The sequence below is a fragment of the Hippoglossus hippoglossus genome, chromosome 5, assembly GCF_009819705.1.
Source record: "Hippoglossus hippoglossus isolate fHipHip1 chromosome 5, fHipHip1.pri, whole genome shotgun sequence".
NCBI classification, from domain to species: domain Eukaryota; kingdom Metazoa; phylum Chordata; class Actinopteri; order Pleuronectiformes; family Pleuronectidae; genus Hippoglossus; species Hippoglossus hippoglossus.
Window position 1 is genome coordinate 13,475,774 of NC_047155.1, and position 13,837 is coordinate 13,489,610.

A 13,837-nucleotide genomic window follows, 5' to 3' on the forward strand; every position below is an offset into this window, starting at 1 on the left:
GTAATGTTTAATAGAAGAACAGATATGTATTTAGAAGAAGTAGATAACAAATGTGTTTCTGTGACTTACAAGAGTTGCAGAGGGGACTATAAGTGTTTATGGCCCTCACATGTGTGTCTTAGCAAATGCTTCACTGCAGGGGTTACTTAGTGTGTCTGATAGAGATGGGTGAGGGGAACTCTGCATTGTATACAGGACTTGAGTCTTTTGATGTTGTAGATCTAGATAGGGGATCTCGGAGACAGATTGTCTCACACCAGAAAGGCACACCAGGGGGCTGAGACGGAGATCTGAGACAGGAACTCTGCCCAACCTGGTCAGACATCAAGAGGCTGAAGAATACCTTTTGGCTCCTCGCGGGGAGGGGCTTCTGATTGTATAAGTGAAGTGATTCTCCTATGCTCTGTGCTCATTCTATACACGTCACACTAGGTGGCTGTGTGGGGTGAGCCCACCTGCAGGTGTTTTAGTTGAACTTTCCTAGAGACAATGTTATGTGTGTATTATTATACAATAGAGTATGATTATTAAACAGAAACTGCCACCACAGTAGAAAAAAAGAAGAGCGGTGACAGTGACCTTTATCTTTGACCTCAACATTCTAACCAGGTCATCCTTGAGTCCAAGTGAATGTTTGTGCCTTTGTTTGTGAGGATAGAGCCACAGGTTTTTATATCTGGGCTTTGTCAAAAGGCTAACATTATTTTTGTAAACTTCACAAGAGCTTTAGTCTGAATACAATACGTTCTTTTCTGTAAGTCTGAATGTGCAGTCTCCGCAAGATGACCCACACTCAAAGCCAGGGATGGAGGAAGTACAAACATGCAATTGCAAATAATACAAAGGTGTACTCAAGTAAAAGTACATTAACTTTTCTACTTCAGTAAAGGTAAGTAAGTACTTTCTTTTGAATATACTTCAAGTATTACAAGTAACAGTACTTGAGGATGGATGGATTGATGGATAAATACTTTATTGATCCAGAGGGAAACGTATCCTTTACTATTCCCTAATGCAACAGTTACCTACATCAACATTGCTGGTGGTCTCTTCTGAATCCAGTTCAGGTGTTTCTTCACCATGATGCTGCTGCGCCAGAAGATCATGTCTCTGACATATTTACTAATATATGCAGTGGACAAAATCTAATTAAGTGAAGCACAGACATGTACTTCAATAATGTACTTAAGTACAGTATTGAAGTAAATGTATTTTGTAATATTCAACCACAATTAATAGTAAAAATGTATCTGACAATTGAATACCACGGCGACAGTCACATCAAATCGACAGGAGTAAAGTGAAAGGCAGTATCCCTCATATTGGTCAAAAGTAAAAATACTAATCTGAAGAATCATACATGCATGAGCTCAGCAGGGGCTGTAAACTCACTTCATTTTACAGATGCACATCCTGTTCTGCTGCCTGCATCCTTCACAAGAGCGTGGCTCGACGTGAGCAGCTTGGTGTGATCTCTTGTGTGTTGGAAGTTAAAGGATATGTGTCATTGAGTCATCAGGTGGTCTTTGAGGTGGAAGCTGCCATATTTATTTCAAAGAGGAACGAGAGATGGAGGCAGAACAAGCAAACAGAAATTAGCCTGTGCAAAGAAACAGCAAAATCAAATATTCTAAACAGAAAATGAAAAAGCTGGGGATCAATGTGGGGGCATAAAGATACCACAGGCCAGATGTAGAGTGACTCTAGGTCAAGTTCTATAGGTAGAGTCAGAGCTTTGCTTTCAGTCGTAGTGGAATGAATATTAATGATCAGCCCACTAGTCTTGGCTGCACACTTATAATAATAATGTTCTAAATCTTAGAAGTGGCCAGGAAGAAGGTAATTATGCATTCATTCACATTGTGCCCCAAACAGTCATTTAAAATGCACATTATAATATTCATAACGAAGTGCACAAATATTAAAAACATGAAAACAGTGAAGAACACTTTGTGAGGTCTATGTGCTCAAAACACTTCTCAGTTATTAAAAACATCCTTTGTAAACAAGTCACAAAATTTACTTGAAATGAACTTAACTCTACATGTTTAAATCTGTGTAACAATCCTTTAAAAAAAAACAAATATCTAGTTGTCCAGCAAAATAAAGACATGTTTCAAACAAATGGCTATAATCATTTCAGATGGAGAGATAAAATATTAATTGTGACATTCAAGTAAAATGCTTTGGCTAACAAATACTCCGCTCAGTCGTCTATGATTCTGACAAACAGCCTCACTTCTGTAAAAAATGTTTGTAGAAACTCTGAGGACCTGAATAATGTTTGGTTTTCTGTCAACACTTTCACATTGAAACTGTGGCATTCAAAGATTCAAGGATAAGTCTGGGGATTATTCCATATTTTTTGTTACCGTCAACAAATCCTATGAAAAGACCATAAGTAACATTTTCCTCATTCTCTCAGAGAATAATTCATGGATCATGATGAAAAAAGTCAAGCACTGATATTTATGAGTGTGTGCAATTTGGTGCAAATCCAAATATAAATCCAGATCTTGTGAATTTAAATGTGACAGATATTTGCTCTCTAATTGCCATTCTAGTTTTGAATGGATGCGATGCTGTTACTAAACTAGTCAATATCATAGCAAATGTGGATTAAATAATTCCCAACAAGAACTCCAGTTTTACTATCATTTGCAACTTCTCTAAGACAGACAGGTCTTTCAAGGCAGAAACTGACCAACATGTAATTGGTTTTAGTCTTTTCATGTGATTTCCATACAATAATAAAAATAAAGAATAGCTTCCCCCAATCCCTTTATTCTCTGATCCCTAACAAATATGTCTCTGAACTTTCACTCCTCCCCTCCAACGACACCCAACCACTGCTGAGCGGGAACCTCCGGGCTCTTCTGGACAGAGTCTTCACGAAGCCCCGCCTCTCTTTCTTCCGACTCGCGTCTGCCGGCCAGCTGCGCGTCCAGCTCTTTCAGCGAGGTTCCCCTCGAGCTTCTCCCTCTGTACTCTCTATCCCCGTCTTCCACAGAGTGGACCAAGGAACCCGCCGGGGACGACTCTCTGCTGTCTGACAGGAGAACCCCACTCCCTGAGCTGTATTCACTGTTCGAGTCTGCACCTAGAGCAGTGATAAAACAAAAGGGAGGGGAAGGACAGATGGTGAGAGGGCTTACATAAACAAACACCACATGAGGAAAGACTCGCTGCCCAAATAATACAGGGCAGGGATTCAACCAAAATCTGCATGGTGGTGGTATTTGAGCTGCACAGAGTCTTATTCATTTTTTAATCACACATGGAGGAAAATATCAGAGTATTCATCCTGAAAAAAGTTTCTTGAAATGAAATGATGTCAGTGTTTCATATGGGACCACATGTGAAAGATTACTAAAATAGTTTAGGGCCATAAAAACACACCATCGGTGACAGAGACAAGATAACAAACGGCCTACAGTGATATCAAAATAAAGCTGTCTCTTATACTAAATAGGTTACTTTTAGTGGACTGTTTAAAAAAAAAACTATTATTGGCCTAATACTTGCTTACAATGCCCCTTTTATTCATACTTGTTTTACTGTTGACATGTTCATAAATCTACAAACCGCAGAGAAATGACAAAATCACAGTTTTCTTTTTGCATTTTGCACATTCCAGTCCGACTTGGTCTGATTAATGAATAAGGAACAAGAAAAGCTGAAACAAAAGTTTAACTCCAAAAATGAGGAGGCTGTAAAACACTAATGATCTTTTTTGGGGTACTTTTGCATGACAGAGCAGATGTAGTTTATCTCGCTTGCCAGTGTCACATATTTTCTTGGTCGATAATGAACTATAAGATGAGCGGTAGCACCTTGTGCACTGAAATGTTCTGAATTAGAAACTCCTGAAGGCTATATGTCGTCTGCTCTTTAATTGGACGGGATTATATACGGAGTCCAATCACTTGTCTCTTCTGTGTTTCTGAGTGTGTGCTTTGCAGGTTAATAGAATCAATATCATACTGTGTGTGTGTGTGTGTGTGTGTGTACTTGTACTGATATCTTTGTGAGGACCATACAACAACCTACAGTGAATGAGGGGAAAGTGAGGACATTTGGCTGGTCCTCACTTTCTGACCCACTTTTAATGGGCTACTTCAGGTTTAAGGGTTAGGGTTAGAATTAAGTTTAGGTTAGGGACTCGATACACACGCTCCACCAATCACGAGCCAGTCTCAGCTGTCAATCATGACGTGTTAACATGTTTTAAAATCATTATTAAACTTCAAAAAGTATGAAACTGAAAGATAAAACACCAGAGATATGTTGAACATGGTTTCTGAGCTCAAGTGAGAGAATTACAACAAGCTTAACGCAAAAAGAGGGAACGTTGTTGCATTGCAATTTACAAATAATACAGAACATTAATTACACTGAAAATACACACGAATAAAACAAATTGTATCAAGAGCAACTGTGTATTTTAACGTGGAATTTGAGCCATGTGCTGTGTTTCACTAAAGGCTCATGTTACGTCACACGTCACACAAAATATGATATTAGAAAAGACGAGGCAGTGAGAGATATTGCAGTAGCAATAACTTCATGTTGACAGGGAATATGAGACTGGGACGACTGAGCTCGAACAACAAGTGGACAACAAGAATTTAAACTGACTGCATGTAAAAATCATTTTTAAACCAAACTATAACATGACATAAAGTGAACTATGATGATTCTCACGGATTGGTAGAGAATATGTGTACAAATATGTGCTGAGCACAATGTACTGCACAGAACGAATTTCTAGTTATCTTCATGAAAATGTATTAGAAATTCAAATAAAAAAACAACAAATTAAATGTAGCCACAAGCTCTTCCTGATTAATTTAAAACCACCTTGTGTGCATGTGATTGATGGAGGAAAGAGAAAAATGAAATAAAACATTAAAAATATGCTCACTGAGCTATGAAAGAGCAACGTGTTTGGTCTCACGTTGGCTTTTCCTGCGCTGGTTGAACGCCTGAAGCAAGTCACAAAATCCAATCAGACATTAGGGAGGAAAAATCCTTTACATTAGACTTGATATCTTCACTTTTTAAGTGGAAATTGTATCTGCAGTTAAGTTTTACCTTCTGGCATCAAGTCTGTAGTTAAATCAGACTGACAGATGATCCATTAATGGAATGTAAGAGTGTCAAGAATTAATGTGCTTACTCTTTACACATAATTACTATTATCAGGCTGAAATCCTGCAGGTCAAAATCAGAGCAGACCAAGATGTTATTTAAAAAAGTGACAGAGACTCAATTAAGATTTTACTGAGACATTAACCAAAACATTCAATGGACACAATGAAATTGGTAAATATTTACTTTTAAAGCCTTTTTTAAAGATTTATTAAGATCCTTTAGCTGATCCTTTTCTATGTATTTCGAGGGAAGGTTTTCTAAGTGTGTGTCATCTCCATTTTAAGGATTTTGCCTCATCTCATCTGATAAAATCCTTCTAGTGGTGTGGGGTGAAATATGACGCTCAGGTGAACATGAAAACTTGTGTCATAGGTATCCATGATGGAAATCCTCTTACCTCCTTGTACCATGTACAAACCAAGCTACATAAACTAACTCAATTCAAGTATATCCCTGAATTTATGAAGACTTGTAGCAAAACTAGGACTTGCTCTCATGGACTCGAGATTTGACATGAACTTGCCCCAAAAGACATAAAACCAGCTTTGGAAACAGCAAAGCCACTTGAACTACTGTATGTGAGAATGACAGGGCGAGGGCTGTTTGACAGACTGAGGAGGCTGAGGGGCGTTATTCCACTCACTGAGACAGGTTCAGTATGGAGGGCAAAGGAGTAGCGGTGGTGGGTTTGGGGGTCAGAGTAACAAAGAAGCCTCCAGTTTCCTGAATGCTCCACTGACCTGGCAGAGTTCACCCCAGTGTGACAGGAGCACGGCTACCTGTCACATTATCATTCACCGTCGTGCACCCAAACGCACTGCGCTCGTGACACATGAAGAGCTCTGGATTTGTCAGCGTCACTCTCAGTTTCTCTCGGCTTTGTAGCAGAGCGTGTGGATCCAGAGGGGAACTTCTGAGGTGTGTGAAGTTTTCAGCTTGTGGATGGAAACCGAAGAAAGATGGGACACTGGATGCGAGAGGGTGGACACAATTGTCGAAGTTGACCAGGTGGCACAAAGAGAATAAAGTAAAATCAGCCTGTTAACAATTTCAATAAATCACAAGGTAGACTTTTAAAAATCATCATTTTAAAAATCAGACCAGGACCCAAATGCCAGTGAAACAAATCAATCATTGTAGAGTGTGCTCCTCAGTGCCTCCACCACTGCACCAAACAGTGGAAACTCACTTGCTTTTGACTGGCATCTTAGACAGTTTTTATACTTTCTGACAACATCGCACACATTATATATTAATCATAAATACTTTGGCTCATAAAATGTCAGGAAATAAAGAAAAAAAGCCCCGGAGCTCAAAATGATGTCTTCATATCACTTGTTCTAGCTGAACTAAAGTCTAACAACCAAAGATATTCAATATGCATGTTTCATATGTTTAAAACAGACAGAAGTAGCAAATTCTCCCTTTTGAGAAGCCGTGATTAAGAAATAAGTTGCATTTTTGCTTGATGAATAAATACAGGTTGTTAAAGGTGTTGCTGATTAATCATTATAAGTCTTTGTTTATATTTGGATTCATTTTAAGTTCTAGCTCTGTTGAAATTAATTTAATTACACCACATGGCCCCTGTCACAAAGCTGTAGCAATTAGGTTCTATGAGGCTGTTATCATCAAACAGGCTTATTTTCACACTTCATGTGAACTCATGATCAGACTCGCTCCATCTCGCCTCATCCAATATTGAATGCTGCAAACACTGCTTCACAACATGTTAAGTCTCATGAGGATAAATTAGTGTCAAGTGGAATTGTATAGAAGTGCTTGTGCATTGTTTACAGTCAAAGTGAGAGTTCCATATGGACTCCATATTGCCGTGAACAACCCCTTGGTAGGTGTCAGCACACTTCCACCAGAGGCTGTTGTGTCTGGGCTTTTCATTAACACCTAAGAAGGTGTCAGTCACAGTTTTCCTCTGCTGGGCTGCTCATAAACAAAACAGCAGTAGAAACAAGGACCAACCCCCCTGGGTCCAACCCAAGTGGCAACAACCAAAGCTGAATGCTGAGGCCAAAGCAGAGGTGTCTTTAACATGCAGTTTCCTGATGGCCATCAGAAAGTAGCTGATTGTATTGAACTTACTGTGAAAAGTTCAAACTTTTTCCCAATTTTAAAAGTTGGTTAACATAGTGAAGCGTTTAGCAGCTGGAGAACCAGATATTTCCCAAAGGACTTGGTGGAGACCAAAAGCAGAGCGAGAGTGAACACTGAAATGAAAGTCATTGGTTTGCCAGAAACAAAAAATTATGTTAATTGGGCTCCATATCTGCTGGATTGTTTTCATGTCAACTTTATAAGGTGATATTTCTGTAAGTCAGTTTTGTTTTATGTGGTCTGGTCTGTGGAAACAAGAACCCAAAAAAACAGAAACCAGTGAATGACACAGACAGGGACAACATTCATGTTTTCTATGGTCCCATAGTAATTAAGAAAGGTTTTATTTTATGATTCAGATTCCTGTTACAAAACCTGCAACAAACATGTATGTGCTTATGCAGTGCAGCATGGCGTTCATATACCTGAGACGTCTGTATCACTGTGGGATTCCTCTTGTTCTGAGAGCCTCCTTTCTACCTGCCGGGCTTCAGGGACGTAGAAATCTCCCTGCCGGGCCAAGGGGGCCATGAACTGGATCTGATCTCCCCTGTAGATCTCAAGGAACGGGTGTGCACACAGCCTCCTCTCCTGTAAGAGCAAGTAGGTGACAGTGAAAAGTATGTTTACGTACAACAAACATAACATGATTGTACAGATTTTCTTTAAAGCAATTCAACTATACAATTCAGTCATATTAAGAGATTAAAAAAAAACTGAGCGGTTCATCGACCAGAAGGTCAGTGGTTCAATCCCAGTCTCACTTCTGCATGCATAAGTGACTTTGAGCAAGATACTGAATCCTAATGAGGATGAAGTCCTGGCAATGTATGAGTGACGTATGATAGAGAAAATGCTGCACACAGAGGCATTGTATGAATGTGAGTGTGAATAACAAAACTGTAGAGTTCATCAAGACTCAAGTACCATATAAATACAGACCATTAGCCGTTTTAACTGTAAACTGCTGACTGTGTATATCTTAACACTGCATAGCTCCTGAAAACTGAGTTTAGTCCTGAAGTTCTTGAAATAATCAGGAGGAGCTGTGCATGAGAATGCTCATGTCTGAATCAGTTGCTGTGGACATTTTCCAGAAATTTTCTCTCAAGCCCCCTATTGAAATGTCAGTGTCTGAAAAAGTACAGCGAGCATGCGGGCCTAGTGATGACCTTTTTTTTTTAAACATATGAGGGATGCAAAGTGGAGGAATACAAATATCTCAGGATGACAAAGTGGTGCCATGAATGTAGAATGTGAAGATTTCAACTTGGAAAGACACAGATTCAAGAGCTTTTGGTGATGGGGCTGATGCAGAAGTTGAAATGCTAAAAATGTGATTTCTGCAGCAGAATGAATGCGTCATGTTCTGCCTCCTGCATGCTCCACTCAGGCACCAGCCCTCGGCTGAATGTTTCAGACAATCTCCTGCTGTGTTCTTCGTATGTGAAAGGAAAACTTTCTGTAGTGAAAAAGGCTTGACTCACATCTCTACCAATGATAAAACAAGTCCCATCAACACTTATTAAAACACGCATTGGTAACATACATGTACATATAATGGACAGAGGAAGCTCCATAACAGGATACAAGTTCAGACATGCCGCCGATACAACACATGATCATGAGTGAGAATGATACAACTCCATACGTTGGAACCTGACTGCTCCACCCCTGAACTCAAATTAATCATTTCCCCCTCTCTTCACACCTCCATGCTCAGCTCATTTCAGATCTCCGTAATCTGTCTTTATGAATGCGCAGCCTCCACACTTCACACTGCTCCAACTGCTGCTCGCCTCGCTCCTCTAGAGAAAGCTGGAAGTCTCAAGTGACAGAGACCACTTCACTTCTCCGGGCTCATTAACCTTTCATACACCGCGCTTTGTTATTCCACTCATGCAATGCCACTGTCTGTTACTTTCACCCTTTTGGCATATACTAAATGTCGTGCAACAGTAGAAACACATTGCAGCTGCAGTGCAGTGTATCCATGGATTCAATTATGCATAGTAAATTTGTTTTAATTTGCTCAACTTGATGCCCGTTGATGTCCATTTTGCTGCTGCTAAAGTGCAACAGTTTTGCTGCTGCTTGATGCAATATCACTAAGTAAAGAAGATACTGATTATTATCTGTTGCGATATTATGCAGGCTACAGATCAGAGCACAGACTGAGGAATTTAGTGTTGCTTAATATGAAGATATTTTCCTAATAAATCCAAAAATGAGGTTCACATATCTCGAGAACCGTTTGGTACAACCAGTGTTACTACAGATCAAGCAACCAGTCCACTCCAAACGGGCAGGTTTAGAACAGGAAATGCACTAGTTGCTTTAATCAGAAATCTTCATAGTAACAGGATAAAATCCTGTTACTATGAAGATTTCTGCATTCTCACCTCGCACTTTTCCTCTACCTCCGCACCCTTGAACGATAATAGACTTTATTTAATTCATGACATCTCTCAAAGAGTTTAAACTGTTCGGATTATTAGAGTTTCTTGACAGATCCTGGGAGAGCGGAGTCCCTGTGGTCCTTGCTGACAATTCGGTTTCAAGCTAAGTGGAAACTGGAAGTTTCTATTTAGTGGAACAACAGCTATGCCGAACATGAAGAATATGATTATCAGGCAGACTGAACGCGGGCGCGCGCACACACGCACACGCACACACACACACACACGACTCTTTTTAGGAGACAGCTGACTTCTTATAAAAAACTATGTCCTATCATCTGTCTCACCGTCTGTCTCTAAGCCCAATTATGACAGCAACGCTCGTCTAGCTGCTGTCTGCAGGAAAGTTTCAGTGATTTCGGCAACATCAATTATCAGAGAATTTCTCCTCCAGAAACATCTGCGTATCCTCTTCGCTTTGGCTCATCAGCCGAAGTCAGACATGGACTACATATTGCATATTGATGTGCACACATGCATGCACCCACTCGTTTAACTTGGCATTTCAGCCCCCATCAATAAATGATCAAAATGCAAAGATGATGTTTAGCAGAGTCGTGCTGTCAGTACAATAGCTACACAGAGGCGTTCAGCGTTAATATTCCACTGATAGATTCTGATTTGTCAGAGCTATAATTGCTCTAATTTACAGAGGGCCATGGAAGGGGAAGCCACTTTATTTGGCTATTTGGTGTTGTAAGTTGCACAAGAAAGTGTTGGAAAGGGACTCACGAATACAGCACTGCAGAAGATGTACTAAATAGGAGCAGGCTCAACAGACTAATGGCATACTTAAAAGATCCAAGCATAAGAGCCTTATTTGCCAAGGGAGCACAGTAATATGGGTTTTAAGAGCACTGCATTTACCCTTAGAGGAAAATAACACCAAACCAAAAAATGATAATAAAGGACCTGACACAGAGAACAGCTTCTTTCCTGGTTACACAACTATCATACTAATTCGAGACTGCAGAGGGACAGCGTACAGTTCAGTGAGAGACAAAGACAGTGCACATCTGTTTACTTCAAAACATCCTGTAAATGAATAAGTCATGTTTAGGAGTGATGATTCAGACAGCTGCAGAAGATTCAGCTGGTGTTCACAACAGAAATGTAAAAAATGTTTTTATAAATGACGGGGTCCTGGCTCGAGTCTTGTGTCATCGAGACTTTATTATTGTGGGAAATGGCGACATCATGAGAAAACCCTGTTTTCCCTCGAAAGTAGGGAAAACGGGGCCCCTGCAAAATGGCCCCAGAGACCTCAGCAATTATGAAGGTGCAGAGCAAAAGAGTCAGGACCTCGAAGGTTCTACAAGACGGCAGAAGACACTTAAGGTTAAAAACATATTTTGGCTTTCTCTAAATGTAAATAAAACTGGGTGTTGGTCAAAACAACTTATCGGGATGATTTGCCAAAAATAAAGATGGAAATAAAATTCTTACTTTCCTGACCATACTTTTTTGGAACACTTTGGAACACGCTTCATTGACAATCTGTTACCTTATAGTTTTTCATCTGCACATCTGCTTTTATAATTATGTGATTTTTCATGTCTTCTTCTTCTCCATTGTTTTCTTTTTCGCCTACACACTAAACATTTACTGAAAATGGATCCTGACATTAATTCCTCGCAAAGAAACAGAAGGCATGAGCTCCATAAGCACATCAAAGTTTTAGAATGATTAATGAAAATCATTAATGAAAGGCGGAGGGGTGAGAAGTACTTTCTCAGACCATGGACAGACAAGTGGGTGAAAATAGAAACAAATGTAATATAAAAAGCTTATTTATTCTGGATGGATAAATATTCAACAAGAGGATCCACTCTCTCACTGTTTTATTGTATCAAGAGCTGGAAGTTCTCCAACAAGTAAATAAGAAGGGCACATTGAAAATAAGAGACTTTCATTAAGCTTCATGAATTAAGACATAGCCGCAGCTGTTGAATACATCAACTATTACCAGACTATGACTCCAATATCTTACTTAAGCTGACAGGCAGATGAAATAATGTGTGCACAAAAACTACAGAAAACATAATAGAGGAGAAATTGGACTGGTTTCATTGTCTTCATTGAAGCGACTGGATGATCCAGAAGCATCACAATAAGTTGCCATACCAACCAAGTGATGTGCACTTGTGCATTTTTGTGTAAGATAAGCAGTGTTCTAGAGGTTAAACTATTACTTTACTAGCAGGGCACTAAGAGATCACATACCTCCACCAAAGCCCAACAGTCCCCAAATACAATCAAGCTGTACCAAATTCTGCACATTAATAAATATAAATTCCCTTAATATGTCTGAATTATTCCCTCGGAAATCAGTGAAAATGTAAAAAAAAAATTAAAAAAAACATCTCACAATGTTGAAGAAACTGATCTAAAAAATTCCTGGATTTGCCCCATAATCCAGACCCAAACTGCATCATTCCACCAAGTTTCTACAAACAAACAGACTGGGGTGAAAACATAACCTCTTTAGCAGAGATAAGTAAATGGACAGACACATTTTATCGGAATTGTTACGTCCCTAAGACGTCTAGGGCATGAGGGACAAACAATTAAAAAATAAACCGGGCCAAAAACAAGAAACCAGTAGGATGCAATCGATCATTTAAATGGTTTTCCAAGCAGAAAATAAAAGAAACCAACAAATGTAGTGCCAGCTTCTCCATCACAAGGATTTGTTGCTTTTGGACATTTAATCTGAGAATACCAACAATCTGGAGAGGTTAGGTTGGACTTCAGGAAACTGTGATTTGTTTACCTGTGCTAAATATTTCCAGGCTATATACTGAACCAACATATAAAATGATAACTCCAGAAAATTAGCAGCGTAATTACTTATTAAAAAAATAATCACTGGCTTCAGTCCTTTTGTGCATTGACTGGTTAGGAGTGATAATGTGAGTTGACATTGTTAATCATTAGTGTCTTGACATAACACCATTGCTGACAAGCTGAAAAACACCAGACCTGCTGTAGAGAATAACGATTTGCCAACTTAATATGTTCTGAACTGTAAAGACCTTGATTTTAATGATTTTGTCAAAATTTATTGTGAGACTTGAGGACATCGTTAGTATCTCAACACCCACACAAGGAGCCTATAATTACCACTGACTCCATTCACTGGTCAGTAAGCTACAACCTATAACAAGCATCAAGCCAAGATATACAGCGCGATCAGTATCGCTGTGTGTTATAAACAGAAGTCGTGGGACAAAGGGCAGGCCAATAATTAGACCAGCAGTGGAATCGCTGAGACAAATTGTGCTCAGTGGGCTTTTGTAATTGGGCAGGGGATTGCGGATAGTGTACTTATTGATTTTTCTTTGATTTTCTCCACAGTCTTCCCCCATGGTTTCAGGGCCTCAGGGGCCCGGGAGAGCACTTAAGGCAGTCCAGAGTTACAGGGTCGGGGCAAGGTCGTTGTTTTTTCACATTCTCCCCAGCACAGAGATGACAATATTTTTCTGGCAGAAGGATATGTGTTATTGTGCTCCTCTAGCATGAAAACATTATTACATTTAATGAACAGACTTTAAAAAAGGCCACCAGCGCATGACCTCACCTTCCTTTTATTCAATTGTTTGAAAAAGTAAGAAAAAGAATAGGCATTAGGGGCAGAACTGGAGGTGTCCATCTTTGCTTAATAATGCTGTGTTTTAAGCCGAGCCAATCGTGACTTGAAAGGAAGAGTGAAGTCGTGAATCATAAAAGCAGGCTAAACCTTCATCATCCTCACCCGGACCATCACCGTCTTTCACAGGCTTCACATGTACGTATCAGCTCGTGCCAAAGCCGCTTCGCGGGGGGGGGAAAGGTTCAAAAGGCGCCGCACGAGCTACGTTAATCGTTATGGTGAGTTTAATTATTGAGCTAATTCACATGTCACAGTTAAAATTTGTAATTACGGTGCTTTGTTCTAGTGAAAGATTGTGAAAGGCAATCTGCATCAACAAAACTGAGTGGAATTAGTTTTAGTTGAAGGGGACTGCCAAAGGCACAAATACACGCAGGTGTGTACACATGGCCCTTTAATCACCTCGCACACACTCGCTCACGCTTGCTGTGTGTTTGCAGCCGCTCTGCAGCGCGTCGTA

The 13,837-nt window shown here is 39.8% G+C and overlaps 1 protein-coding gene across 1 annotated transcript in view; it reads right to left on the minus strand.

Annotated features, from left to right (window-relative positions):
• Positions 1-2,288: 2,288 nt before the first annotated feature.
• LOC117761134 (testis-expressed protein 264) overlaps positions 2,289-13,837 on the minus strand; it is a 30,790-nt gene continuing 19,241 nt past the window's right edge. Inside the window, exons 3-4 of the mRNA XM_034584781.1 lie at positions 7,692-7,857; positions 2,289-3,100 (exon numbers count right to left, since the gene is read on the minus strand). Coding sequence (XP_034440672.1) covers positions 2,820-3,100; positions 7,692-7,857 — 447 coding nt within the window. The 3' untranslated portion in view covers positions 2,289-2,819. The remainder of the gene's footprint in view (positions 3,101-7,691; positions 7,858-13,837) is intronic.